General features: G+C 42.2%; 1 protein-coding gene across 2 annotated transcripts in view; it reads right to left on the bottom strand.

Annotated features, from left to right (window-relative positions):
- LOC122817576 (ceramide synthase 2-like) overlaps positions 1-26,665 on the bottom strand; it is a 1,851,243-nt gene that overhangs the window by 953,175 nt on the left and 871,403 nt on the right. For both annotated transcript variants that reach the window (XM_044090613.1, XM_044090612.1), the window contains one exon: positions 25,842-25,956. In XM_044090613.1, coding sequence (XP_043946548.1) covers positions 25,842-25,956 — 115 coding nt within the window. The remainder of the gene's footprint in view (positions 1-25,841; positions 25,957-26,665) is intronic.

The following is a 26,665-nucleotide window of genomic DNA, read 5'->3' on the forward strand; positions in this document are numbered from 1 at the left end:
CAATTTTAAAAACTGTCACCTATAACTTAGCTGTCTTCGATTTAAAACTGGTAATATGGAAATAGAATCACTAATCTCTGGCGGGTTCGTAACATTTAGCTGGAGTTGCCACGGCAACTCTTTGTATACAATTCTATTTTCCCATGAGCTGCCCTGGGCATTTTGCTCTATTCTCTCTACAACAAAATAAAACTGCTAGAAAGCCTCACATACAACTGAATGCCTATATAAGGCATTATTGGTGTTACCCTTTAAGTTATCAAATGTTATGTTCATAAATACGTTTCTTAAAAGCATGTTCCGTCTTTCCAACATAAGAGGCAGAACATGTGGAGCATGTGGCAAGATATATCGGCCCTTTGCTTTTATAATTTCCTTTAACAGGGTGAACTCTGTATTTCAAACTGGTGTTAAGATGTACAGATTCTTCTTCACAGATATATCTACACTGGTTACATGTGCCACATTTTCTAGTACCTTTCTTGTTTTATATATTTAAACATAATAATAAAGTTAATATTTCTTGCTCTCTTATAAACAAAATCTTTTGACTCGCCTACTATATAAAAAATGCTACTATTAGATCTAAAAATGTTCCAATTTCTTTTAACAAGGTCCTTAACAATATGTAAACCAGAGTTGTACTGCAGTTCTAATGCTCATTGAAATAAACTTGCTATTATCTGGCTTTCCCTCCCCTGGCTTATTCTCCGATGCATTCCAAGGAAAAGCAATAAAGTTGATCAGCACCTCCTCCAAGAGGAGGGACATGATGCCGTACCAACTGTTGATAACTTGTTTGTCTAGCCCAACACCCACCAAGGGTTTATATTTCTCACTCCAACCAGATTAAATGTCATCACTTATTAAATAATGAAGTAAGATAAATAAAAGTTATGTACTTACTGCAACTATGCATCTGGGTTGGCCACTTTCCTCAATGAATGGGGTCTTGCATCAGACCTCGGATCTGACTCATCCACTTTTCTCTAGATTCTTGGATCTGACTCTCGAGCTCCTCCCTTTACCCAACATGCTCTTAACTACTGAATTACCTCAGATTAAGTTTGCTGTTACTATATATCAATCTAAACTATAGATTATAACAAGAAACAAAGAAAACAGTATAGGTACAGAATAGGGGCTCAAACAGGAACTATGGTTCCTAACAAAACATCAGGTCACTCCCAAAGGCATGGATAGGGAGAGAGGGGAGGGAAGTTGGGGAAGAATGAAAACAGACAAAACAGATGACCAGTTATGGTGAGTGCATAACTTCTATATCTGATGATGTCATTTTCATTTATTCCTCACTGAATGAGACAGAGTCCCCAGCTATGGTAACCTTGGGTGACCCGCATAGCTATGGTAACCTTTGGTGACCCGCATGGAAGATGTTCCAGAGTACAGCAGAAGCAAAAGCAGCTCTACTTCTGGAGATGAGACCCAATTTTAATGAGCACTTAAGGTACGAAAATTTGATCAAGTGGCTACAGCACGATCATCATCAACGGAAGTTCTGGCCCAGGAAGCAAATGATGTAGCCATAGATCTAGTAGAATGAGCTTTGGGAGGTTTTGTCAAAGGTAAACTTCTCAGAGAGTAAAGATAGGATATACAATCTGATATCCATTTAGCTAAGATGACTCTAAAGTCATCACTTCAAACAGCTTTTCCCATTTTGTCATGAGCAAAGGAAACAAAGAGTTGGTCAGTTTTTCTAAAATTCTTCATTCTATGAAGAGAGAAACAAAACTGCCTATGTACATCTAAAAGGCGAGACATATATTCCCCTTTATTGTCAAAATCTGGAAAGAATGCTGGTAAATTGATAATTTGGTTGATGTTTGTTTCAGAAGCAATTTTGGGTAGGGGGGTTAGTATGTAAAGTAATTATCTTTATGGAAAATCAAATAAGGTGATTTTGAAGAGAGTGCTTGCAATTCAGAAACTCACCTCATAGACGTAATAGCCACATGGACTGATTTTCAAGAAAAAAATCTGAGGTCAGACTTAGCTGAAGGCTCAAAGGTTGATTGGACCCAGCTTTGTAATACAATAGTAAAATCCCAAGGTGGAGTATGATCCTTTTTCCCAGGTCTAAGCAGAAAGGTACCTTTGAGGAATGCTTCACATAACTTTGATGAAGCCAGAGGATAAGCATGGTCTCCTATGTGGTAGTTAAAGATGAGTGCTAGCTGAACTTTGATGGTGGAGAAACCAGCACTACTATGAAAAATTGAGGCAAGAACATCTAAAATAGGAACTGGAGTAGTAAAAGGATCCAACAGTTTCTGTTGTGCCCAAAAAGGGAATCTCTTCCATTTACTCTTATAAATCTTCCTTGTAGAAGGTTTCTGGAATGAAAACAAGATATGGTGGATAGAAGTGGAAAGCTTGGAATGTCTAGCCATCATTGGAATTGGGGAAACCATGACGTCAATCTGAGTCCTGGAATGTCTGGGTGAGTCATCCCTGATGGATGTGATAGTAGATCTGGACTGGGGTCCAGTGTCCAAGGGGAGCATAGTAGGTGGGACAATAGGAAGGGGAAAAAACTTGTTAAGACTCAAAGGGAGCAATGAGGATAACCTTTCTCTTCAACCAGAGTGCTTTCTGAAGAAATGTGGAGATTAGGGGTAGGGGAGGGCAAACATACAGGAGACCACAGGGCTAAGTGTGGACTACAGCATCTCTCGGTGACAGGGGGAATTAGGGCAAAGAACTTGCTGCACTTGTTGTTGAGGGGGATGGCAAACAAATCGCAGCAAGGGTGACCCCACTGGCGAAAGATAATTTTTGCCACTGCATGACAGAGACCACTCATGAGGCATCAAGATGGTCTCTGCTGTGGTTGTTGGCTCGAACGTTGGATTTCCCTGGTAATAGGCACTGCTACAAGAAAGCAATTAGAGGAGATTGCCCACTGCAGAGGATAAGATCTGGTTTCCCCTTGTTTGTTGATGTATCACACCAATAGCATATTGTCCATTTGGATAGCAACTGTCCCTGCAGGAAGAGGGTTCTGAAAAGCCTGCAATGCTAAGAAGACTGCTCTCATCTCCAAGACATTTATATGCAGTTTTGTCTCTTCTGGGAACCACGTGCCTTGAACAGTCCATTCCAGGAGATGCCCCACCCTCAGTTGGGTGGAGTCCATGGTCATCATGGCCTTTGAAGGAGGAAGGATGAAGGAACATCCTTGACAAACGTCATTGGAATGGATCGAGCTGAGTAGGGAGTCATTGCAGATAGTTTTATAGGATGTTTCAAAGCTTGTCGAAGAATGCATCATTGTGCTGCTACAATTTGTATATGAAGACGAGCAGTATGTATCAAGGTAATTGCTGCAGCCATCAAACCTAAAGCTTGAAGAAGGAGAGGGATGATAGAGAATTTGTCAGACATGTAATCTCAAAGTAAGACTTCGAGATGATTGACTATATCTAGGCGAGCCTCTATAAACTCCAAGACAAAGAAAAAACAGATTCCAACAGCAGACAAGATCTTACCATCTTGCTCACTGTGGAAAAGTGCATCTGACAGTGAGCCAAACTAGAGAAGATCCATCAAAAGAGAGGTCATCTGGTGGTGACCTTGGGGACCTTTTCCTCTTCATCAAAGTCAGTGACTTCAGTCAAAGATTCCAAAGGGGAATCTAAGTGCAAGAGTATGATATTTTCATACAGGCAGTATTTTCTGATAAAGATGCACGTACAAAGGCATCTAAGTATTGAAGAAACTGGCTCTGGACTGAGACAAGGAGCCCAAAGTCAAGGGGACTTAGTGACTGAAGGAGTAGGATCTGGAGGTATCCAATCAGAGTTTTTCAGAAGTTTTGCTGATGGCCGTAATGTCTGAGCAGTCTTGGGAGACTGGGCAGGAGAGGGATTCCTATGCTGCCTGGGATCCATAGGCATTGACTTTTTTTTTGAGGTGGTTTGAGCCCCTGAAGAAGAAGCTGAAGCAGGAAGGCGTCCCTTTAGTACTAACTAATTGCACCTCTCACTAACGGTCCTGAAACTGAACGCAGCTAAAATCTTACAAGGAGAAGCCAAATGCATGGGGCCTAAATAATAAATTTCACTCCCTGGGTGCATCAGAGTTTGGTATCTTATGCCCACAAGAAGTGCACTTCTTAAAACTAGCAAGCTTTTCAGCCATAACAACAAAATACCAAGGAGAAAGAAAATTATTTTATATATAAAATTATTAGAGAAAAAGAAAAGAAAAGCAGAAAGGAACTAGCAACAATGGTAAAAAAGTTACCTTAGTGAGAAATGTAAAAGACAGAGGAGGTTATACCAACTATGGTAACATGAATACCCAGAAAATGGGTAAAGTAAAAGGGCGAAGGATAAAGATTGATCACAAGTGAGTAGACAGGAAGGGTTAACTATCGGAAGCTATATAGAAGAAAATAAAGGGGAAATTATATTATTATTACTCACAAAAGCTGACAAATTGTATCTGAGCTCATGAGAACTCAATCCCAACCGAATTGTTAGAGCAGCAAACAAGATCTGGTGCAATGCAGTAATTAAGGGCATTGTGGGTAAAGGGAGGAGCTCCAGAGTTGGATCCAAGAATTTGGTCAAAGTGGCAGAATTGGATCCGAGGTCAGAAAAGAGACCAATTTGTTGAAGAATGAAAATTACATCATCAGATCCCATGTTAATAAACACGGACTCCAAAACATCTCTCAGTCTCAAAATCAGATTTCTCAGAGGTTATTCTAACTAATATGACTAACTGACCTTTTACTAAGCTTCTTTTTTGAGCACAGGGATGACTACTACTAAAATGCAGGCAAACATTAGAAAAGGATGACTTTCTTTACATCGTGGAAAAGAAACTTGTTTCTTATTCAGAAATAGTGGTATCTAAATAATTTACACTGATGAAACCAACTTGTTGGGTAAACTTAAAAAAATTACTCCTAATCCAAGAAATTTGTGATATTCGAAAATGTTCTATTCCAGAAAATGAAAATAAAACTAACGTTTGTTAAATTCTCAGGTAAACAAATATTTCTTTCCCATGATAACTGAACCATATTAGAAAAAATTAGGGCACATGTGGCACCCATTGCAACTCCTTCTATTTGCTTAAAAATTTCTCCTCAAAATATAGTTATTGCTGAGGACGATTTCCATAAACTCCTTAATTAATATGATATTAGTGGATGATGGGAAATTACATGTAATAAAGAGCCTTATGAAACCATTCCAAGCCTACCCCCTGTAGAATACTATACATATTAGACTAGGTTCACAGTTGCATTAGTGCTAACTCTTGGAACGTCTGCCACAGAAGCCAAACATCCAGCTTGATTTTTGGAGCTTTAAACCCCATCCCCTCAAACCAGGCAGATGCTCTCCCAGTTGGACATCACAAAACCTGTGGTATAACAGGGACATCCACACGTGCTAGCTTCGGTTTTCTTGCTGCTCTAACATGGGGTCTAACTAGCTGCCCAGCTAGCATATACCTCCCCCATCATTGTTTTATAAGTACCACATCATTATTAATTTTATCTAAACTGCTGTACTAGCTCAAATATTGCACTGAAAAGGATGGGGGAAGGGATTTGAATGTTACCATGCATATCACTACACTTTGTTTTACAACTACATAACCACTCCCATAACACTCCCATCCCATAACAGCTATATTAGAAAGCTTGGCAATGAAACTATCAATCTGTTTATTTTTTGTTTTGTTCGGATTGCTTGTCTGTGTGCTTAATAAAGGATTTTCACCTGGAAACAGACTGTCTACCCTACTTGCATTACTTCTGAATACCTGATATATTAATATGGTAAGAACCAACTCTTTCAAAAAGTTTTTTTTTTTTTTTTTTTTTTAATTTAGGACGTTAAGTTTGCTACTTCTATTACCATTTTCTGATTGTGTTTCTGCTTTTTAATATATAGCAACTACCTAGACCTACAGAAATTAAAAAAAATTCCACACAGAGAAATTTCTTCCACTGTTTTATTTTGGACTCGCTATACACTGGGTTGTTTGAGACTTATGGGATACCATGGAGATTACTTGTTTCGGTACTTGCGTATTATCGCACCAAATTTACGAAGTCCCATAATTCGTTATGTTTCTGCAAAAACAGGTATGTTAACCTTAAAAGGGGTGTGTAAACAAGTAAGCTGTACTGTGTCACAGTGGGTATGAGGCAGCAAGAGGAATAACGGTGACATTTTGTACTCCTCCGAGGTGCACCTCATGTCTTCTGTGAACTCCACAGTGGCACACTGCTTTATAAAGCCTGCATTCCTGATTGCCGATCATAACAATTTGTAGTGCAATATTGTATGTATACTACCAGTTAAAAAAAAAAAAAAAAAAAAAAAAGGGTTTTACTGTTTTTTAAAGACAGTACAGCATTTAGCAAGTGTTGGGTCATAGACAGCAACTAAACAACATTACAGAAAAAAAAGGCAGGGATTGATGTTTGTAAACCTCCACAAACAGAACTACATTTTAACTCAGTACTTCAGACTTAAGAGTGAATTAACATGCCTTCTGAGATCGGACTGTAACAAGGGTGTGTAACAACTGATCAGATACATGCAAAAGGAGCTTTCAAAATAAGTGAGTCAGTTTATGTCAACGAGCCATGTTCCCAACTCCTTGTCTTGTTGGGAATGTGGTGACTTTCATGACTTGTAACATTAACGATGACTGAGAAGCAGCAGTCAGGTGTATAGGTCGGGAAGGAACATTTCCAGGGAAGAGGAATTTTGCTGTTATTCCTCTTCCTGTGTGAAAAACTATCTGACACAATAATACTTAAGAGTTTACATACCCATTGTTAGGTTAACAGACATGGTTTCTTGAAAAAGAGAAGTTATGTCTTATCATAATGTTCCATCTGTGTTGTTCATCTTCTTTCATTCATCACTGATGGGTTTGGTTTCGTGCCCTCGGAACTGAGTCAGCCTTTTTACCAAGCGCACCAGCCAAAAAACTCTTGAGCCAAGTCTCTACCCAGAATGCCCTTCTCCCCATTACCTCAGATCGAGTTTGCTAGAGAAAGAGAAGTAAAGCCAGGGCCACTTCTGAGCAAATACCGTAGGACACCACTTTAGACCCAAAGCATCCCCCAGGAGCCTTTGGAGGGGGAAGGAGGGTGGGAAGCGATGAATGAAAGAAGATGAACGACACAGATGGAACGTTATGATAAGACATAACTTCTTTATCCGATGATGTTAATCTTCTATCCATTCATTACTAATGGGACAGAATTGCAAGCTACTTAGAGGTCCATGGGCGGCCCTTATGGAAGAACATTCCTGAGTACCACTGAGCTGAAGGCAGCTCTCCCTCTGGAGACCAAGTCCAATTTGCAATGACTGATAAAGGTATGAGGCTTAGCCCAAGTAGCTGCTGCACAGATGTCATCCAAGGAAGCCCTGGAATGGAAAGCTACAGATGTTGCCACAGATCTAGTGGAGTGAGCTTTAACTTTTGGCATAGGTTCGTTACTGAGGGAACAGATGAAACGTATGCAGTCCCTTAGCCATTTTGATAATGTAACCTTGGAAACAGCCTCTCACATTCTGGGGTTAATGAAAGGAGATGAAAAACTGTTCAGATTTACTGATAGGTTTGGTCCTGTCTAGGTAAAATTTCAGTCTATGTACGTCTAAGGAGTGAAGGCAGTACTCTCCTCTATTGGCAAAATTCGGAAAGAACACTGGTAGATCAATGGTCTGGTTTATGGAGAATTCAGAAACAACTTCGGGAAGGAAGGATGGATTCATCTGAAGTGTTACCGTCTTTATGAAAGACCAGATAGGGCCTCTTGATACACAATGCCTGCAGCTCCGAGACCCTTCTGGCAGACGTGATGGCTACCAAGAACAAGAATTTCCAAGACAAAAACTTGAGGTCACACTTTGGAGCACGTTCAAAAGGTTTTTGAGTCAATGACTGAAGGACTAAAGTGAGGTTCCATGGTTTCACAGGCTGTCTGACAGGAGGCCTGATATGCGAGGTCCCCTTGAGAAAGGCCTTGCATAGGCGTAGAGATAAGAGGGGTGCCATCTATACTATTGTGGAAATACTCTAGGTAAAATCCTCGTTGGCTAAGTCAGACCACAAACTCATCACCCTCTATATCCACATCTCACTCCCCCCAATGACACCACAGTGAAAAACTTCTCCAAAGCAAACTTTATGCTACTTAAGCTGGAGGTGGCAAACTTCATTACTCTCATGCAGAATGACAATTTGGTTGAATCTGGTCTACACAAAAGCACTCTACAAGCACTTACATGAGTGCATGGACCGTGCTATCCCAAACAAAACGAAGACCCGAACCATTCCTCCAAATTAAAAGGAAACCAGTCTGGTGGGCCCCAGCCATAACAAGCTCTATAATAAAAAGAAGAAATTATTACAAAAAAAAGAATAAAAACCCAGGAATTGAGGAGCTCCCTGACCAAGCTTAGCAAAAAGCTAAGATCCCTTATAAAATCCTCAAAGGCGAGCTTTGAAAGAAAAATCGCAAAGGACACCAAAGACTACCACAAAGCATGTTTTAGCTATGTCAAGAACCTAAATGGCAACTCTCAGATCTGCTCTGAGCTAAAGCACAACGGTTGAAAATTCACAGAACCAACTGACATCGCCAATACACTGGCAGATAGGTTCAGTGCAAACTTTACCCCACCCTCACCCCCTAAAGGGCCCATATCTATACCAGAAGAGTGTGCTGCCCCCATAACCACAGACACCCAGGTGAAAATGGCACTTTCTAAAGCAAAAAAACACAGCATCCATGGGACCAGACAGCATCCCAGGCTGCGTGTTACATGAACTCCAAAATGAACTAATCCCTTACCTAAATACCATGTTCAACCACAGCCTCACCTCAGGCTATGAGCCCACTGAGTGGTGCACGACAACTGTTGTCCCACTTCACAAGGGAGGAGCCTACCACCGACCCCGGGAACTAACGCCTCATCAGCCTAACAAGCCTCGTCTGCAAGGCATCATCATCATGGAACTCAAACAACAACATTGGGAACCTACAAACCCTAGACCCTACCAAGTTTGGTTTCGTAAAGGGCAGGTCATGTCTTCTAAACCTGGTTGACTTATTCGAGACTGTCACCAAAGCAATCGATGAGGGAAAGGTGGTCCACATGGCATACATTGACCTTGCGAAAGCCTTTGATACCATTCCCCACTCGGGAATTATAGACAAACTCACTAACCTAAATATAAACCCCTACATTATAAGATGGGTTGCTAACTGGCTCACGGACAGAACCCATACAGTGAAAATAGGAAACGCTAGGTCCGACTCCAAACCTGTGACAAGTGGAGTACCCCGGGGCTCAGTCTTGGGACCTCTCCTGATCGGCATTTACTTCTCCGAGGTACAAGCAACACAGAGGGACGATGGCTAACAAAGTTCGCAGACGACTGCAAACTGGGTGCCATAATTAAGACTCCTACTGATGTAGATATCCTTCAAAAGGATCTCACTGAAACAGATACATGGCGCCAAAATCATGGCCTCAAGCTAAATGCCAAAAAGTGCATTGTCATCCCCTTCAGGAAAAACCAAGTACCTACGAATTACCACATAGGTGGCAGCTCACTTAACACAGAGTGTGATAAGAGACGTAGGAACCCAGGTTGATAGTAACCTCTTCTTCGATAACCACATCACTAAAGTGGTTAGAAAATCCTTCTACATGGCCCACCTTATCACAAAGGGGTTTGCATCTAGAAAAAAGGAAGTTATTGTCCCCCTCTACACATCACTCATTAGACCCATTATTGAGTACAACGCCCCATTCGGGATGTACCTTACTAGACACCTGCAACAACTGGAGAGGCCTCAAAAATACCTCACCAAGAGGATAACGGGCCTAAAACACATGCCCTATGCCACCAGGCTAAAAAAACTCCCAAATGTACTTGGTTGCATACTGGCTACTCAGAGGTAATCTCTACCTGACACACAAGGCTATGTCAAACCCCGAAATGCTGGAAATGCTCCACTTAAGGAAAACCCAATCTACAAGAGCTACATGCTCTAGGGACCTTAACCTGACCTCAACAATAAACTGGACTTGTTGGAGGGATAGATTCGTGTCCCAGAGACTTCCCCCTGCTCTGGAATAAGGTCTCCATATATGTGAAGCAGAGCTCCTCATTAGCGCTCTTCAAGAGGAATCTTGATGAGTGGATGGGGAACAGGAAATTCACCCCGGAAATCACTTCTGTGGCCCTGCTTGACAGAGGTGCAGGTAACTAAATCATGTGGGAGGTGCAAGCCAAAACATTTTGGCTAGACTTAATTATGCCCAAGGGCCAATAGCCTAGTACCTACCTATGAACCTATGGAAACTGCTGCTAGATGTACTCGTACAGTAGAGGCAAAGGCTCTATTATCAAAAAACTTAGCCAAGTATTGGAGCTCTGCAGTTACTGGAGCCGAATACGGGTCTAGCATGTTATCCTTGGACCAGATGGAGAACCTTTTCCATTTATCCTGATATAGTCTTCTGGTGGATGGTTTAGGACAGGCCAGAATGATGTCTCGAACAGGAGAGGAGAGATTAGTTTGCCTGATGACTAATGGAAGTGGAGAAACCAAGCTGTCAGCTTGATACTGGACAGATTTGGGTAACTCAACCTTTGGGGGTGAGTAATCAGATCTGGTAGAAGGTTCAGAATCCACAGCAGGTATACTAGGTGAGACCGAAGGAAGGGGAACCAAACTTGTCGAGGCCAGTACAGAGATATGACGATCACCTTTCATCTCAACCGAAGAGCTTTCTTTAGAAATTGTGGAATCGGGAATGGGAGGATAAGCATAAAGAAATCCCATGAGCCAATCGTGGATCAGAGCATCCCTAGGTGACTCCCCCTCTAGGGGAAGTAATGCAAAATAGCTGCTGCACTTGTTGTTCGATGGGGAGGCAAAAAGATTGCAGCAAGGCTGGCCCCAATGGCAGAAGATTTCTGTCGCCACCTCGGGGTTGAAAGACCACTCATGAGGCATGAGGATGCATCTGCTCAGTTTGTCCGCAATCACGTTGGAGCTCACCGGGATATGTATTGCTATCAGAAAGCGGCTGGAAGCTATCGTCCACTGTCAAATTCTCATGGCTTCTTGACATTGGGGGTAGGACTTGGTTCCTCCTTGCTTGTTGACATACCAGACCACTGACATATTTTCTGACTGAACTGTAATTGTCCTGGAACGGAGAGCCGAATAAAATGCGTGCAATGCTAACAGCACAGCTCTCAGTTCCAGAACACCGATATGCAGATGGGCCTCTGAGGTGGACCATGTCCCTTGGACCGTCTTTCCCTGGAAATGCCCCCCCCCCCTCAATCAGGGAAGCATCCGTGATCACAATGGCTGTGGGATGAGGGGAATGAAATGGGTGACTCCAAAGTTCTAAATCTGGCCTCATACACCAAAGGAGGCCCTGTTTGCAGGAGTTGGTTATTCAAATCCAGTAACAGAGGGGGAGATGGTTTGGGAACCATTGACAAAGAAGGAACCATTGCACTATCCGCATATGCAGCTTTGCTTGAGGCACTACTGGGATTGAAGCTCCCATAGAACCTAGGGCCTAGAGAACTTCCCTTGCTGAGACTTCTGTTTGAGAGAGTGGCACTCAGAGCTGAAGCCTCAATCAGTGGAGTCTGTGAATTGGGAGTGATACTAGACAGGACTGAGTACTGAATACTGCTCCAAATGAACTCTATTTGTTTGTGTAGGAGTAAGGTTTGATTTCTCCCAATGTATCGTTATTTCCAACAATTTTGCCAGAGACAGTATAATGCAGTGCTATCAGAAGATGCTCAGTGGGGTCGGTGTGGAGCCAGTTGTCCAGATATGGAAACACCTGGAATCCTTGTAGTCACAAGTGAGCTGTGACCACTGCCATGCATTTCATGAACACTCTGGGGGCTGTAGAGAGACCAATGGCAGGGCATGAAATTGATAATGACTGGCCCCTAGCCAGAAGTGAAGCAGACTCCTGGAGCATTTGTCCATCTTAATGTAATACGCATCCCGGAGATCTATTGAGCATATCCAATCGCCTTCTCTTAAAAAGAGAAGAATGGACTGAACCGTGACCATCCGGAATGTGGTTTGGGTGACAGTCTTGTTTCAGCTGCTGAGATCCAAAAGGGGTCTCCCATTCCCTGTCTTTTTTTAGCACCAAAAAGAATGTTGCAGAATATGGGGAATCTCATAGAAGTAAAATATGGATCTGCGCTGGTCTGGTGGGACTGGCTGGATGACTCTTTTTCGGGACAGCTTTATAATCTCTGAAGCTGCTTCTTCCCTTTGATCGGGTGGCACATCGGAAAGTTTTCTTGGAAGGTTTGGTTGACCAGAAAGGGGAATGGGTGTAACCTCTGGTGATGATACTCTGCACCCAACAATCGGTGGTCATAGATTGCCAGGCAGCTTGGTGCAGAGAGAAATGACCCCAAACTGCTTCCAGAGGTAAGCAATTGGGCTGCTCCTCAGCAGCATTGATAAGGCTGTCCAGAGAAAGAATCCCTGAAATCTTGGTTACGAGGACCCTCCTTCTGCCTCTATAAGGACATCTTCCGGAATTGTTACCCCCTCTCCCCCTGGGGGTATCATCACCACGTGCGGCATGGAAAGGACCCTGAGATTTTTTGTGCCACATTTTTCCACTCCTCTCATTCCTGGAGAATGTATGTTGAGGGCTGGAAAACCATAGGCCTATGGCAGACAGGGTCTTTCCATCTTGCTCACACCTGGCTAGCATGTCCTTCATTTTGGAGCCAAAAAGGGATGAAGCTTTGATGGGAGCATTCAGAAAGGAGGACTTGAAGCATGACACCTCATGACAATGCCCTAACCCACTGCTCTAGCCACTTCTTTAGTTGCACGTGAAAGCAACCTCATGGACAAGTTGGATATTGATTCCAGGGTTGCGAGCTGTGAGGCCACTTTGTCCCTGACCTTGTCAGACAAACTATTCTGCAAACATCCCAGAGAGTTCGGAGATCAAGTCCCTTTGGAACCTCGTAAAATGTGCCAAATAATTCAAGGACCATATAGCAAAGGTCCCTGATGCAAAAACATGCTTCCCAAGTCTGTCTACTGCCTGTGACTCCCTGTTGGGAGAGTGGACAGCAGGACTTTCCTCAGCCAAGTCCTTTTTTGTGGCAACCACCACCACCACCATTGCATCAACTGGTAACCCTTTGGACCAATGCAGGTTCTCCTTGGGAGGGGAAAGAATTTTATCTAGTCTCCAAGAGATTGCCTCAATGGAATCAGGGTTCTTCCAAGCACGCTGCACAATGAGGTTGACTAGCTAGTCGGCAGGCAGGGTCACCAAGAGGTAGAAGGCCACATGCGGAAAGCCTGCAGGAACACTGACTCCTCCAACGAAGGATTGGAGGGCTTCCAATCACCTCTCTGCTTTAACATTTCCAGGATGTCTCCGAAGGAGACATAAAGAAGTGACCGCGGGGAGCCTTCACCATCATAGTCCGTGTCTTCAGTTAAGGACTCCTCTGGTGAGTCCATATCGTTCCTCTTGCACATCCTCTTTCGAGGAGGGCTCCTCAGTGGGGGTCTCTGAGGAGGACACGGAAGAGCAGGTACCCTGAACAGGGGTGTCCTGCGGCTTCTCTGCCCAGTGTCCCAGGGTCCCAGCAGGGTGGTCTGTGACAGCTGTAGCTCAGGGGGCGAAAACTGGGGCTTCGACATCAAAGGAATGCTGCAAGACGCAAGAGCCCTCTCCATCATGTGGAAGGCAGGCCTGCCCGAAGAGTGATGGGAGCCCAGAACCAAGAAAGACAACCTCGGGACCGAGGTCACACCCTGCTCTGATGAACCTGCCTCCACGGGTGAAGCCTCAAGCAGGATCGGTGCAGACGTGGCTATCGGTGCAGAGGATGAAACAGAGGAGAAAGATGGCTCCATGCCCCAGGCTGAAGCACCTGTCCCCCAATCCCCAGATTGAGGAAGGACTGGTTCAGCAGGAACCAAAGACCAAAGGGGCAAACTCGGAGCCAGAGTGAGACGCACTGTAGGTACTGAGGTGATGGGTTCCAAGAAGGATGTTGGAGCAGAAGGCTTCAGAACTGAGACGGTCGAAGGAGGAGTGTAAGATGGAGTCCCTGGATAAGTCAACCCAAGTCCTGCAGGTGGATGGGTCTTAAAAAGTGTGGGTATCCCCCTGGCTAACAACAGCTGGTCCAGAAGACGCACCATGTCATGTTATGAACGGCTCCTGGTGAATCTAGTGGATACTCCAGACGGGGAGAGTCAGGACGCTCAGTGAAGGGGCTATACGCTTGGCCCAGAAACAGATCTATGGAAGGGGAGTATTGGGTCTGTGGTGTAAGGTTTGCCGGCACCAAAGTCTCTAGTTCCGAGACTGGAAGTAAAGGGGTCAAATCCAGTGTAGTCAGTACAACATTCGGTGCAGAAGTGGCACTTGGAGCCGAAATGGTTGGTTCCAAAATGGTAACTAATGAAGTAGTCGAAGGTGTGCCCTGAGCCTAAGTGACCACAGGTGCTGAAGTCAAAACAGGCATAGTAAGGTCTATAAACGGTGTCGGAAGCAGGACCAGTGTTGAAACTGGCACCAGTATTGAAGGTTTGGAGATGCTCAGAGCCGTAGAGGCAGATTTATGCTCTGAAGACAACTTTGGGACCTTTGATATCCCAGGCTTGCCCTGATCACCCGATGGTGAGGAGGGAAAAGGGTGGGATATCTTTTTGTCTTTAGTAGAAATGGCCTCTGAGAAGGGAGACTTGATTAACCCTTTCAGAATCATTTATGCGTTGACTGAAACTCTGACAAATGTCACACGGAGGCTGCACTGAAAGGTGGGGCACTCCCAAACAGTATACACAGTCATCATGAGAATCACTATTAGGTAACTTGCCATTAGATGAAGCACAATGCTTAAAACCTGAAGTACCCTTCTTATCAGACATACTGACAGGAAGACACCACAGGCCAACCATATAATCCAACCAGAATAAAGTCAAACACAGTTCAAGAAGTCACAAATTTAACAATACAGTGATACGTAGAGAAAAAGAAAACACCTTACCAAAAACCAAAGCTAATAGGTTAAACAGGAAAGATAATACCAGCTATGGTATTGAAGGAATACCACAAGGGTAAGGGAGGAAAGGCCACATCAACAATGGTACTTGAAAGTTTACCAACGGTAACAACGGGTAAAGTAGAGAGGAAAAAAAACAAGATTAGACAGAAGAAAACACACTAGAAATACTATTCGCTCAATAAAATATGAAGATATGAAAAAGTTTCCACACAAATATCAAAGTTCCACTTAGTTGAGAGCTGGGCTGAAGCGCGGCTATGCGGCAAGCAAGATCTAAGGTAACAGGGAGAAGTGCATTCTGGGTAAAGACTTAGCTCGAGAGTTTTTTGGCTGGCGCAAGCTTGGTAAAAAGGCCAACTCTGTTCGGAGGGCTCAGAAAAGAACCCATCAGTGATGAATGGAAAGAAGATTAACATCAGATCTTAAATTATGGGACTTCGTAAATCTGGTTGCGATAATACGCAAGTACCCTTGTTTCTTATATGAAAGAAAACAAATCATATTAACAGATTCCTAGTACCAAACCTTATACATTACATTTTTTGTACAACTATCATCAATCCAACATTACATAAAATTGTTCAATTCCTGCCTTTGCTTAAAGCACAGTCCTCTTTCAAAACACAATTCTGCATGAGTCATACCCACAATTTCCATTTTTTTCCTAAGTAATTAGCTCCTGTCCTTTTTGAAAGGACACACTTCCCTTTCTTTGATCTCTGTTACAATATTCCACTGCCCTACTCATAAAATCCCAGATTAATATCCTTCTCTGCATTAAGACCCCTACTCGGGGGGGGGGGGGGACATCACAGCATCCCTGGGTGACTACCTAGTGCTGTGGGAAGAGGTGAAGAGACCGCAACAAGGTTGGCCCCAATGGCTGAAAATCCACTCCACTAATAATGGATTGCAGGATCACTCCTGAGGCAGCAGAATAGACCTGCTCAACCTGTCCTCTAGGACAATGTTTTTTTCCAAGATATTGGTTGCTATTAGAAATCAGCAAGATGATATCACCCACTGCAACACTCTCACGACATCTTGACAAAGAGGATATGATCTGTTTGCTCCTTGTTTGCTGGCATATCAAACAACTGCCATGCTGTTTGTCTGAACAGATATTGCACACAAAGGAAGAGACTCCTGACAGGTCTGCAATGCTAGAACTGCTCTCACCTCCATTATATTATAAGACTGGCCTCTGTTTGGTACCATGTGCCTTGAACGGTCTTTCCCAGATAATGCTCCCCCACATCCCCAGTTGGAAGCATCCATGGTCACTGTGACTTGGGGGGGATGAATGAAAGGATGTCTATGTAGAACATAAGGAGATCCTAGCCACCACTATATGTGAGCGCTGCAAACATTCATTAAAATCACTAGAAAAGACATGGGTTGTTTCCTGATTGACCACTGAACTGCCAGAATCCACTGAAGAACTTGCATGTAAAAATCTGGCACTAAAGTGATGGAGGCTGCCATGGAGCCTAGAAGACAAAGAATTAGTCTCGCTGGTGGCTTCTGGTGAGGTATGACATCTTGGACTTGTTTGTGAAAGCATGCAATTCTTCTTTGAGGGAGTATTACTGTCCAAAGTCTTCTGTCCAAAAGTGCTCTAATGAACTCTAAAGACTGGACTGGATGTAGCTTGGACTTTAAATTCCCTGTAGTAGCAAAGTCTATGCATAGTTGGAAGAAGTAGCCTCTGGTTTGAATGAGTAGATTCTTGGAAGGGGCAGTAATGAACCAGCTGTCCAGGTAAGGAAATACCCAGAAACCTTACATTACAGATGAGCTACCATCACTGCCATACACTTGGTAAACACCTAGGAGGAGGGTAGCTGTGGTGAGACCAAAGGGCAGAGCTCTGAAATGGAAATGACCGTCTCCCAGGAGGAAGCAAAGTTACTTCCTGAAGCGTCTGTCTATTTTTAAGTGGTAGCATGCATTCTAAAAATGTATCAAGCATATCCAGACATTATTCTTCTGCAAGGGAAGAATGGACTAAACCATGACCATCCGGAAATGTGCTTGCTTCACAAATTTAATTTGTTCAAAGAACTTCGGTCCAAAACTGGCCTTAGGTCCCCATTTTTCTTTGGCACTAAAAGAATCTTGAGTAAATTCTGGATCCTCTCTGGCTTGGGGAGACCTCCTTGGTGACTTGACTCCTTAGAAGCTCTATTATTTCTGAAGTAGCTTCTTCTTTTTTGAGGGTGGAACATCGAGAATTCTTTTTGGACACAAAGGAGGGGTGTGTATGGGAATAAAATGGCCTATAGCTATGGGCCTCTGCACCTATTTGTCTCGAATGATGGGCTTCCAAGTTGTCAGGTGCATGAATAAGTCCCAACCATCTGCACCAGTGCAGCAACAATTCAGGAGCTCTGGAAAGGCTTCTCCAAGAAAGGTCCCCCGAAGCCTTGTTTTTTCATGCAGCCTCTGCCCCCTAGGCAAAGCCTGTTTACACATTTTCAGGAGTTTACACCTTTGCCTTGGGGAGGTCTTTTTCCAGACGTGTCAGATGGAAAGCCCTGGGATTTATGAAACCAAATTCTCTTTCTTCCCTTCTGGTTTCTGGAGAACGTCCCTTGAGGGGTAGAGAATTTGATCCCTGTGGCAGACATCATTCTCATTTTTTGAAATAGTCTCTAACTTTGGGACCAAATAAAGTTGATCCATCATATGGGATACTGGCAAAGGATATCTTGAATGTTTTGAAATATTGTACAGCCACATCCAGAAGCTTATAGAAATGCTTGCGCTGGCTGCTCTACATGCAGCCTCTATGGCATTAGAGATGAAGCACATAGAGGCACTGGAGAGTGACTGCAGGGTGGCCAACTGTGAATCACTGGATTTTCTTTGATCTGCAAACAAGGTCCCTCAAGGAGATTTGGCGTTTTGTCATATCCTCTGGAAACAAACATGTGCCCAATAATTAGGCGTTCTCAATGAAAAGTAGATGATATGTACACACACGTCACAAATCTATCAAACACATGTAATTTCCTGTTTGGTAGACAGACTGAGGAACTTTCTTCCACAAGCTCCTTTTTAGTGGTTGCTTAGAATCTACCATGGAGCACTCGTTCCAATGGGGATGGTCTTTGGGAGCAACCAAAAATCTGTCACACTTTTTGGAAATAGGCTCAGTTTTGCCCAGTTCCTTCCATGCCTGGGAGGAAATCGGGTCATCTCATTCATGGGACAGGGAGGAAAATCAAGTAGTAGATGGGCCAGAACTGAAAGCTTCAAGAAAAACAGACTACCCCGGAGAAGGCACCTGGAAGGACTAACCCTTTTTCTGTGTGAGATAATCAAAAAATCTCTCAGAATGAGACATCCTCAAGGAGGGATCTACCTTCTCTCTTTCTCTCATCAAAACCAGTGTCGGTGGTAGGGCACACCTCAGGGCAATGGGCAATCAAAGTGTCTCCCCTTACACTTGTGTTTCCTGTGTACCTCTTCTGTTTGTTGTTCAGGAAAGGACTCAGAACTTGACAGACTCTCTTGAGAGAAAAGACTCAAAGCTCCTGGAAACTGGTTGTCCTGATATTACAACAGGAGTAGGCTACAGACTTTGGGAAATCTACAGGGGAGGGATGGATCTGGTTCCAAAAATGTAAACCTCTCTCTAGGCTGAGGCAGTACTCTCTCTCTCAAAACCCTCAAGGAAGGTGGCCTGGAGGGGTAATGGGGTCTGTCCTGTCCAAATTAGAGACTGGATCTTAAGGGAATAGGATCTGCCGAAAATCTAAGCAGTGTAAAGGATCCAAAAACTACAAGATCTGAAAACAGAGCTGTCTCCGAAGGTCTAGAAATCTTTGTTGCCACAGGCAATGGAGGTGTTGGATCCAGAGATCTCTTTTTTGCTGACTTTGATCTCCCTGCCTTTCTCTTTCCCCTCCTTTTGCTTCTCTTTGGGTTTTTCAGACCAATATTTTAAAGAAGATGGAAAAAAGGAAGCAGCAGCGGGAGTCTTTCCAAATCCCAAACAGAATATTTCTCCTCTGGCAGGCTGAAGGCGATCCTTTAGAATGAGCTTATTCCATCTTTACACAATACCTCATTGCCTACTCTCACTGTGGCCTTTGAACAATGGCCAAGTGTGAAGGTCCTAAACAATACACACATTTATCAGGTGCTACAGAATTTGGTAACTTGTGAGAAAACAACCTGAGAATACCCCAGCACTAAAAAACTTAATGACTCCCTACTCCAATCTAAGCTGCCTTCGCTCAGCAAACAGACTCCTTTGTCCAAACAACTAAATCTCTCAACCTAGGTGGTGACACGCTATTTGCCAACACCACTGGTCAAATATGGAACTCTCTCCCAAATAACATCACGCTTGCAACTTCTCGAAGTCAATTCAAAAATAGTCTAAAACTCCACTTCAAGTCACACTGGCTATGTCCGTGCTCAAACCCAGACTAGCTCTGTGCCATTAACTAAAAAATAAACAACTAGCTAAGATGATAAGTACTTTGTATACTGTGATAAAGAAATATGTATCCTGTCTAACTCTATGTCATTATACTGCCTACCGTCCTTGCTAATATGTTATTAATGTTACATTTGTAGTAATCTCAGAAATAGTAATGGCAGTCTTGTACTTGTATGTAAATAGCCTATGTTTTTGTTAAGTTCTTTCAGCTCATTTACTGTACCTAATTATCAATGTAACTCTGTTGGAGCTTTTCTCCCCGGGCCTCCGCTGAAAAAGGACATGTATCCAATCGGACCATCCCGGTTAACAAATGTAAAATAAATAATAAAAATAAATAAATAAAACAAAGTATGCATTTTTGAATCTGGAGGGCTTATATGCCATCCTCACAGGTGATAGAAAGAAAGAGGAAAACATAAGAGGTACTAATAAAAGGATCAACCCCAAAAGAAGAGAAGGAAAAAACACTAAACTATGGTATAATTTGCTTTAAAAAGCCCCAGAAAGGAGTGATACAAAGTGAAAGAGAAAAAGGGATTAAACAGAGCAGGGAACAGTACCGTAAGTGCTAATGAGAGGAGAAATCCAAAAATTAAAAGAAGAATAAGCCCAAAAGGAATGTGCTTATCTATATAGAGAGTTTCCCTGAAACACGTCCCTCAGCACCAAGATCCATCAAATACTTATGAAAGCAAACAAGATCTGAGGTAGCTTGCTCTCTACAAAGGGATTATGGGTGGGGGGAGGAGACTGAGCACCACATCCAAGGTTTTGAAGTGGCTGAAGCCTAATCAAAGACCCATACATTTCTGTTCATGGAGACTTTCCTTTAGACTGACTGTATGTCACCATTTTTATCTCATCTACTCTTACCTTAACTGTTAACTGGTGAACCTCATCTAATTCTAACCTTGACATACTTATGTGTTCCATAAATATTTTAATTTATGCGCTTTCTTGATTTGAACATTTCTCTTATAAAATTTACGAAATATCTCTGAATACCTTTACAGGATTCCCTGGTTATTTTTCTTGTTATAGAATCCATAACTTTGGCAGCAACCCTTTCAGCTTTATGTTGTTTAAGTCGTCGTTCTAAAAGTTTTTGTGCTCTGGAGTTATTATTCAAAAATACTTGCTTAACTGCAATCTTTCTAAAACTCATGCTTTTTGTCCAGGTACTCCCTTATTTTCTCTTTAGCACTCTGCAGTTACATCTTTCTGCTTCTATGAGATTCCCCATATTCTGCAACACTTCAACATTTGTCGGCCCCTCTAAATAATTCCTGTTAACTCTTAATCATAGCCTTCCCTTTTATTTCTACCCTATTCTTAAACTGTCCTTTCATTTTATCCCACTTACTAGCTGAATAAATTTCTGTATTCCCTAATAACTCTAGAATAATTCCCACTACCTATTCCTTAAATTCTTCTCTTTTTAACAGATAGGTAGGGACGTGCCAGTGCCCCATTTTTACTTCATTACCCTTTATTTTTATCTTGGCGCATGATCTGAGATAGTTAATGGATGTGTGTTGAAGGTTTCAATTACATGCACATGTTCCTGTGAAATAAGATTTGTCTAGCATAGCCTAGTTACTGTACCTTGGGGAATAACATGTACATTCCTTCAGAGTTACTACCACTGAATTCACATCTTTAATACCAAATATTTTCTTAAATTTCTTCAGAAACAGTAGTTATTAGATATTAAGGCTATCCTGGTGACAGAAGACAGCCAGGAATTAGAAACAACTTTAGGTTTTCTTTGAAGTGACTGGATGATTATAGCGGACTAACTGTAGGAGGTTACACATTTGAAACATGTGGACTATAAGGAATTCCCAGAGCTATTTGAATTTTTAACATCTAGAGGATTTGTATCAGGAGACCAAAGATCTGGGAGTAGAGCACCACTGAAGTAGAGTATTAAGGGAGACACATCTGTCTGGAATGAATACACTATGGGTTACTTTTAATGGGACATCCTACATTACTGGTCCTCTATTAATAAACTTCTAAACCCAACCCATGCCCACACCTTGACAAGTCACCTGAGCAAATACCTAGCCTATTCAACTCCTACTTTATCGACACCGTTGCTAATATTACTGCTTCCTTCTCCCATCCTCTCTCTCATAACACTTCCTCTAATTCTCACTCTCCTCCTCCTCCTCTCTCTCCCCCTTAGAATTCTATCACACTCTTCCTCTTTCCTTCCCATAGTCTCACAATACCCCTCTAGATTACATACACAAAGCTACTCATCCACAACTCAATCTCTCCCATGCTTACCTCCTACATCAAAAAACTCTGATTTGAACAAATTTGATGGGAAATAGGAAATTCACCCCAGGGATCACCTCTGTGGCTCTGCTCAACAATGGCACAGAAAAATAATTTTCTTGGGTGGCGAAAGCCAGGATACCTTTTTGGCTAGGTTTATATAGGCCCTAGGGCCAACAGCCTAGTACCTACCTATGAACTCCTTTTGAAATTAACACCTTGCTCCAATGAAGTCGATGAAATTCCTCCGATGTTTCTAAAACTTGCTGCAGCCTCAGTGGCATATCCCATTAGCATCCTATTTAACATATCCATTCAAGAATCACATGTCCCTGACCTTTGGAAAAAAGCTATCATCCTGCCATTCACAAAGGTGGCTCCTCTAATGACGTCTCTAACTTCCATCCTATCGCTATACTTTCCCCTATCTCTAAAATTCTTGAAAAATGTGTATAAAAACAACTACTAGACTACCTGCTAAAATACAACATTCATTCCCCTAAACAGCACAGGTTCTGCTCATGTCATAGTACTACTTCTGCATTAACTTCCTTCGTAGACACAGTAAATAAGGCCCGCGACTCAGGAAATTTTGTCTTTGCCCTTTATTTGGGCGTATCAAAAGCCTTCAACACGATGTCTCACCCTTTACTCCGCTCCCAGCTCTACAAAATATGTCCATCTCCCCAGTCCATCAACTGGTTCAAAAGCTATCTTTCCAACATGGAGCATGCTGTTAGATGGCAGAACTCTATTTCAGCCTATATTCATAACCCCACAGGTGTGCTGCAAGGCTCTATTTTAGGCCTTCGTCTATTCAATATTTTCATGAATAACTTCCAACAAGTTATTAAACAGGGCTCACTTGTCTAGTACGCAGACGACTCTACTATTGTCTGTTCAGCACCAAACACAAATACTCTAAGGCATTCCACCCAAACAGCTCTTTTCACTGTGGAAAAATGGCTTCATGAAAATCACCTCTCCTTAAAACACAAAAAGACTAAAGTCATATTTACCCCTAAGAAAAATTCGCCAATTAATAGACACCTTTGACATTTTATCTCTCAACTCAACCAAGATAGACTTAGTTACACACACCAAACTGCTGGGCATAATAATCGATGAAAACCTCAAATTTCACCTTAACATTCAAAATAATATCAACAAAACTTAAAAAAAACTCTGGCTTTAATACAGACATAAGAAGTTCCTCTCTCTCTCCTCCAAACGTATCCTAGCTCCTTCCTGTCTCTTGCCATCTCTCACTTATGGTGCTCCCATCCTAACCAACCTACATTCATCTCTGCTATCAAAGCTAGAGTCATGCTATAACAAATTTGCTAAATTCGAAACAGCCGTGACTCTACACACCACTGTACAGCCCTAAAATAACTACAATGGCTAGAACTCTCCCTCACTATCTACTTCTCCTATAGCTCACTACCAAACAAACTGATTTACATCCTCTCTCTCATAACACTTCCTCTAATTCTCACTCTCCTCCTCCTCTCTCTCCCCCTTAGAATTCTATCACACTCTTCCTCGTTCCTTCCCATGTGAACATAGGAGAAAGTAGACTTTATAAACGGTAGGGTGAAGAAGTGTTTTTGCAATATGCAGTGAGAACTTTAGATGGTCTATACAGAAGACCTAACTTGTTTTGAGTTCTTCTCACCAATACAATGCTGTATACAAAATTTTTATCGACAATTTGCCTCCTGAAGAAACAAAGGCCTTCTTCTGAAATACCCCACCTGTAGAACAATATCAGAAATCTGTCCATGTTCAGCACACATTCCTGAAGGTCTGCTTCTGTTCTGCTCAGCTGGTCTGCCAGCACATTTTCCTGGAATGGAGTGTAGGATGTCCAGAGGATCAAACCAAACTCAAGGGTTCATACACCAATTTCAATGGCCAGTCTGCATAAAATTTAAGACTGGGTTTCCACCTACTTGTTGATTTATCAACCTGAGTGCAGCATTATTATGATAGTCTAAACTAGGTCCCTGGCTGCCAGATCTGTCTGTACATAAATATCTCTGACGCAGGTGTGCCTTTCCTTCAGTACTGTTCCAGGTGCTCTGAATTCTTAGTATCTTTTGTATCCCACCAGCTACATCTAAAGTAAGTATTTTGGTGTCTTGGCTTGAAAGGGCTTCACAATTAACATTCACTGCTTTATCTACGTTAACAGTTTTATTAAATACAAGGTAGAGAAATGATGTGCACTGCAGTGAGTAGGAATGTTGGCACTAAGACACCATATGTTCCAAATGTACCAATGAAATTTTCTCATATGGAGTTTTTCCATAGGGACCATCAAGAATGTATAAGCCATGTAACCCGGGGCTGTTAGGTATTTTCTAGCTGTAATCTGATTCTGGTGTTACATGGACTTGAACTTAATGATCAGAAACAGCACCCTCTCTGAAGGAAGGAATGCTGATTGATTGGGGGTGTCCAGAAAGGTTCTCATGAAATGGAGCTGTTACAATGGAATCAACTCTGATTTACACACATTCAGAGAAAGTCAGTGAGTCATGAAGCAGGACAAAGTGAACTTTAGGGCCATCTAACTTTCCTCTTGGGTGGGAGCCTGAATGAATCATCCAGGTAAGGACAATTATGAATGCCAATGGTCATGCAATATGCAATTACTGTTGCCAAGCACGCACCGTGAGTGCAGTAGATAAACCATCATGATCATTCTGCTGCAGCGGAGTGGTGAGAACTGTTGAGTAATGTTGTGTGTGTTTACCCACAGAATATTCTCCCCAACCTACTCCCAGATGATCCCTTTTTACCTGTCATGTAGATTACTGTAAAATAACCATATATTTCTTTCTCAACATAGCATTCTCACTCTTGGGAAGTATTGCTAGTCTTAAAAAGTACCCCCTCCCCCGGTCATTAGCCTAGTAATTACCTATGAAGTCAGTATGTCAGGTTATCATACACGGTTTGCAGTGCACCACTGAGCATAGGTGGCATGAGGTTACAGGGAAATGTCGTATGTTACTGTGCCTCAGATGTCGGAGGACTAATTCTGACACAGCTGCTTCTGAATACAACTGTGATGGTTAAGTAGTTACCAGTGTTAACGTTGTTCAAAACGGCAAGGATGTTAGAGGTTCTTTTTCCATTTTCTTCTTCTTCTACTAAGTGCAATGCAAGCCCAAACAGAGGGCGTCTAGAAGTCAAAAAGGCATACTGTTCAACTAACGATGACATTCCAAAGACAAAATGAGGCAAACATGTAAGTTTAAAAGCAGGAACCCACAAAAAGATGTTTAATTCTTAATTCTTGTAATGCATGTGTTTTAACAGTTTCTGCTACCTAGCTTCCTCACAGAAAGTTTATTATTGAAATAATTGTTCTTTGATGGCATGACTGGTGTACAAAAAGAATGAAAAAAATGTGAAAGTATGTTGACTGCCTTCTGCCTACCACAAAATGCAGGTCAGAGAGCTGTAGAGCGACTGACAATACTAAATAAAAGTAACCAAATGCCAGGCAAAGACAATGCAACATAACGCTAATTTCAGAAAACAGCCTGCCAACATACCGATACAGAGTATTGCAGAAGAATTAAAGCACTCTACTCCAGGTTATGCAGCCTCTGAGACAGGCATCACAGATGTCGTCAGTTAAATGACAACACTCTCACTTCTCTGAGGCTGGAAAACCTACAAGGTGACTGCGCGGGCACGCAGAAGGCCTGCCCCATTATAAAGCACAGTGGCAATGCCCGGATCCTCCCCATTCTACTGAAGCCGAAACACTCATATTTGTTTACTGTTGTATTCACACTTGACTGTTCTGGCATTGATCTCTGCGTCCTCAGTTTCAATAACTTATAGCTCATAATGATTTCACATGGTGATGATGTGCATCCAGTCCAAATATACTAACTGCACAATATTACTACAGGAATCATACATTTACAGTAAGAGATTAACTCACTTTATCTGGAATCCTTCTTTTCCTGTAAAATGTTTCCAGTACTGGATTTGCGAATGCTCTTAGCCGTGACTTCTCCTTGACACCCATATGTTGACTTAAGGGTATTGCCACATATCTACACAATGAAACACACACGTTTACTAAGCACTGTACTTAAAGACATATTTTCTGAAAATCAAGATTACTTCAACTGCATTTAAAACAAACTATGAAAATTCAGGCTAAACAAGAAACTCTCAGTGAATTCTTCAGTTTGCTTTTAGAAAAAATGCAAAAATGTGCGACATGATAAAATGTTCCTGATCAACTAGTGAATAAGGCAATGGCCATAAAAATATATCTTAAATTCTTAAGACTTAATGCACCTTATTTACTTTTAATACAGGACTCTAATACTAAAACTTAAGAATTAATGTATTTATTTATTGATATTTGGTAAACAGGTAGGTGGACTGGTAATCTAACCCTAATAAGCCATGCCCTGGGCTACAAGGGAGCAGAACACAAAACCAAGTAATGACAATTAGAATCAACAGCAACATACATTTAAGATGATTATGCACATAAAACAGTCTATACAGCACTGAATGTTATATATACAAGTTTACAAAGAATAATCTCTGGTGGCTTGACCGAAACACAAAAACATCAAACAAACTCATTAGGGATTACCATTAATTATTACAATCAACATCACAAAAAAGTAATCACAAATGTAAGCCAACAGGTTATATTTGTGACTACCAAAAGTAAAACTAACCATATTTTACATCAGGGCTTCGCTCCCCACATTGAGGACCTAGTTTGAAAATTCAAAGCCTACT

Source organism: Protopterus annectens, chromosome 13.part0 (genome assembly GCF_019279795.1).
Source record: "Protopterus annectens isolate FY-2018-M chromosome 13.part0, PAN1.0, whole genome shotgun sequence".
Taxonomy (NCBI): Eukaryota; Metazoa; Chordata; order Ceratodontiformes; family Protopteridae; genus Protopterus; species Protopterus annectens.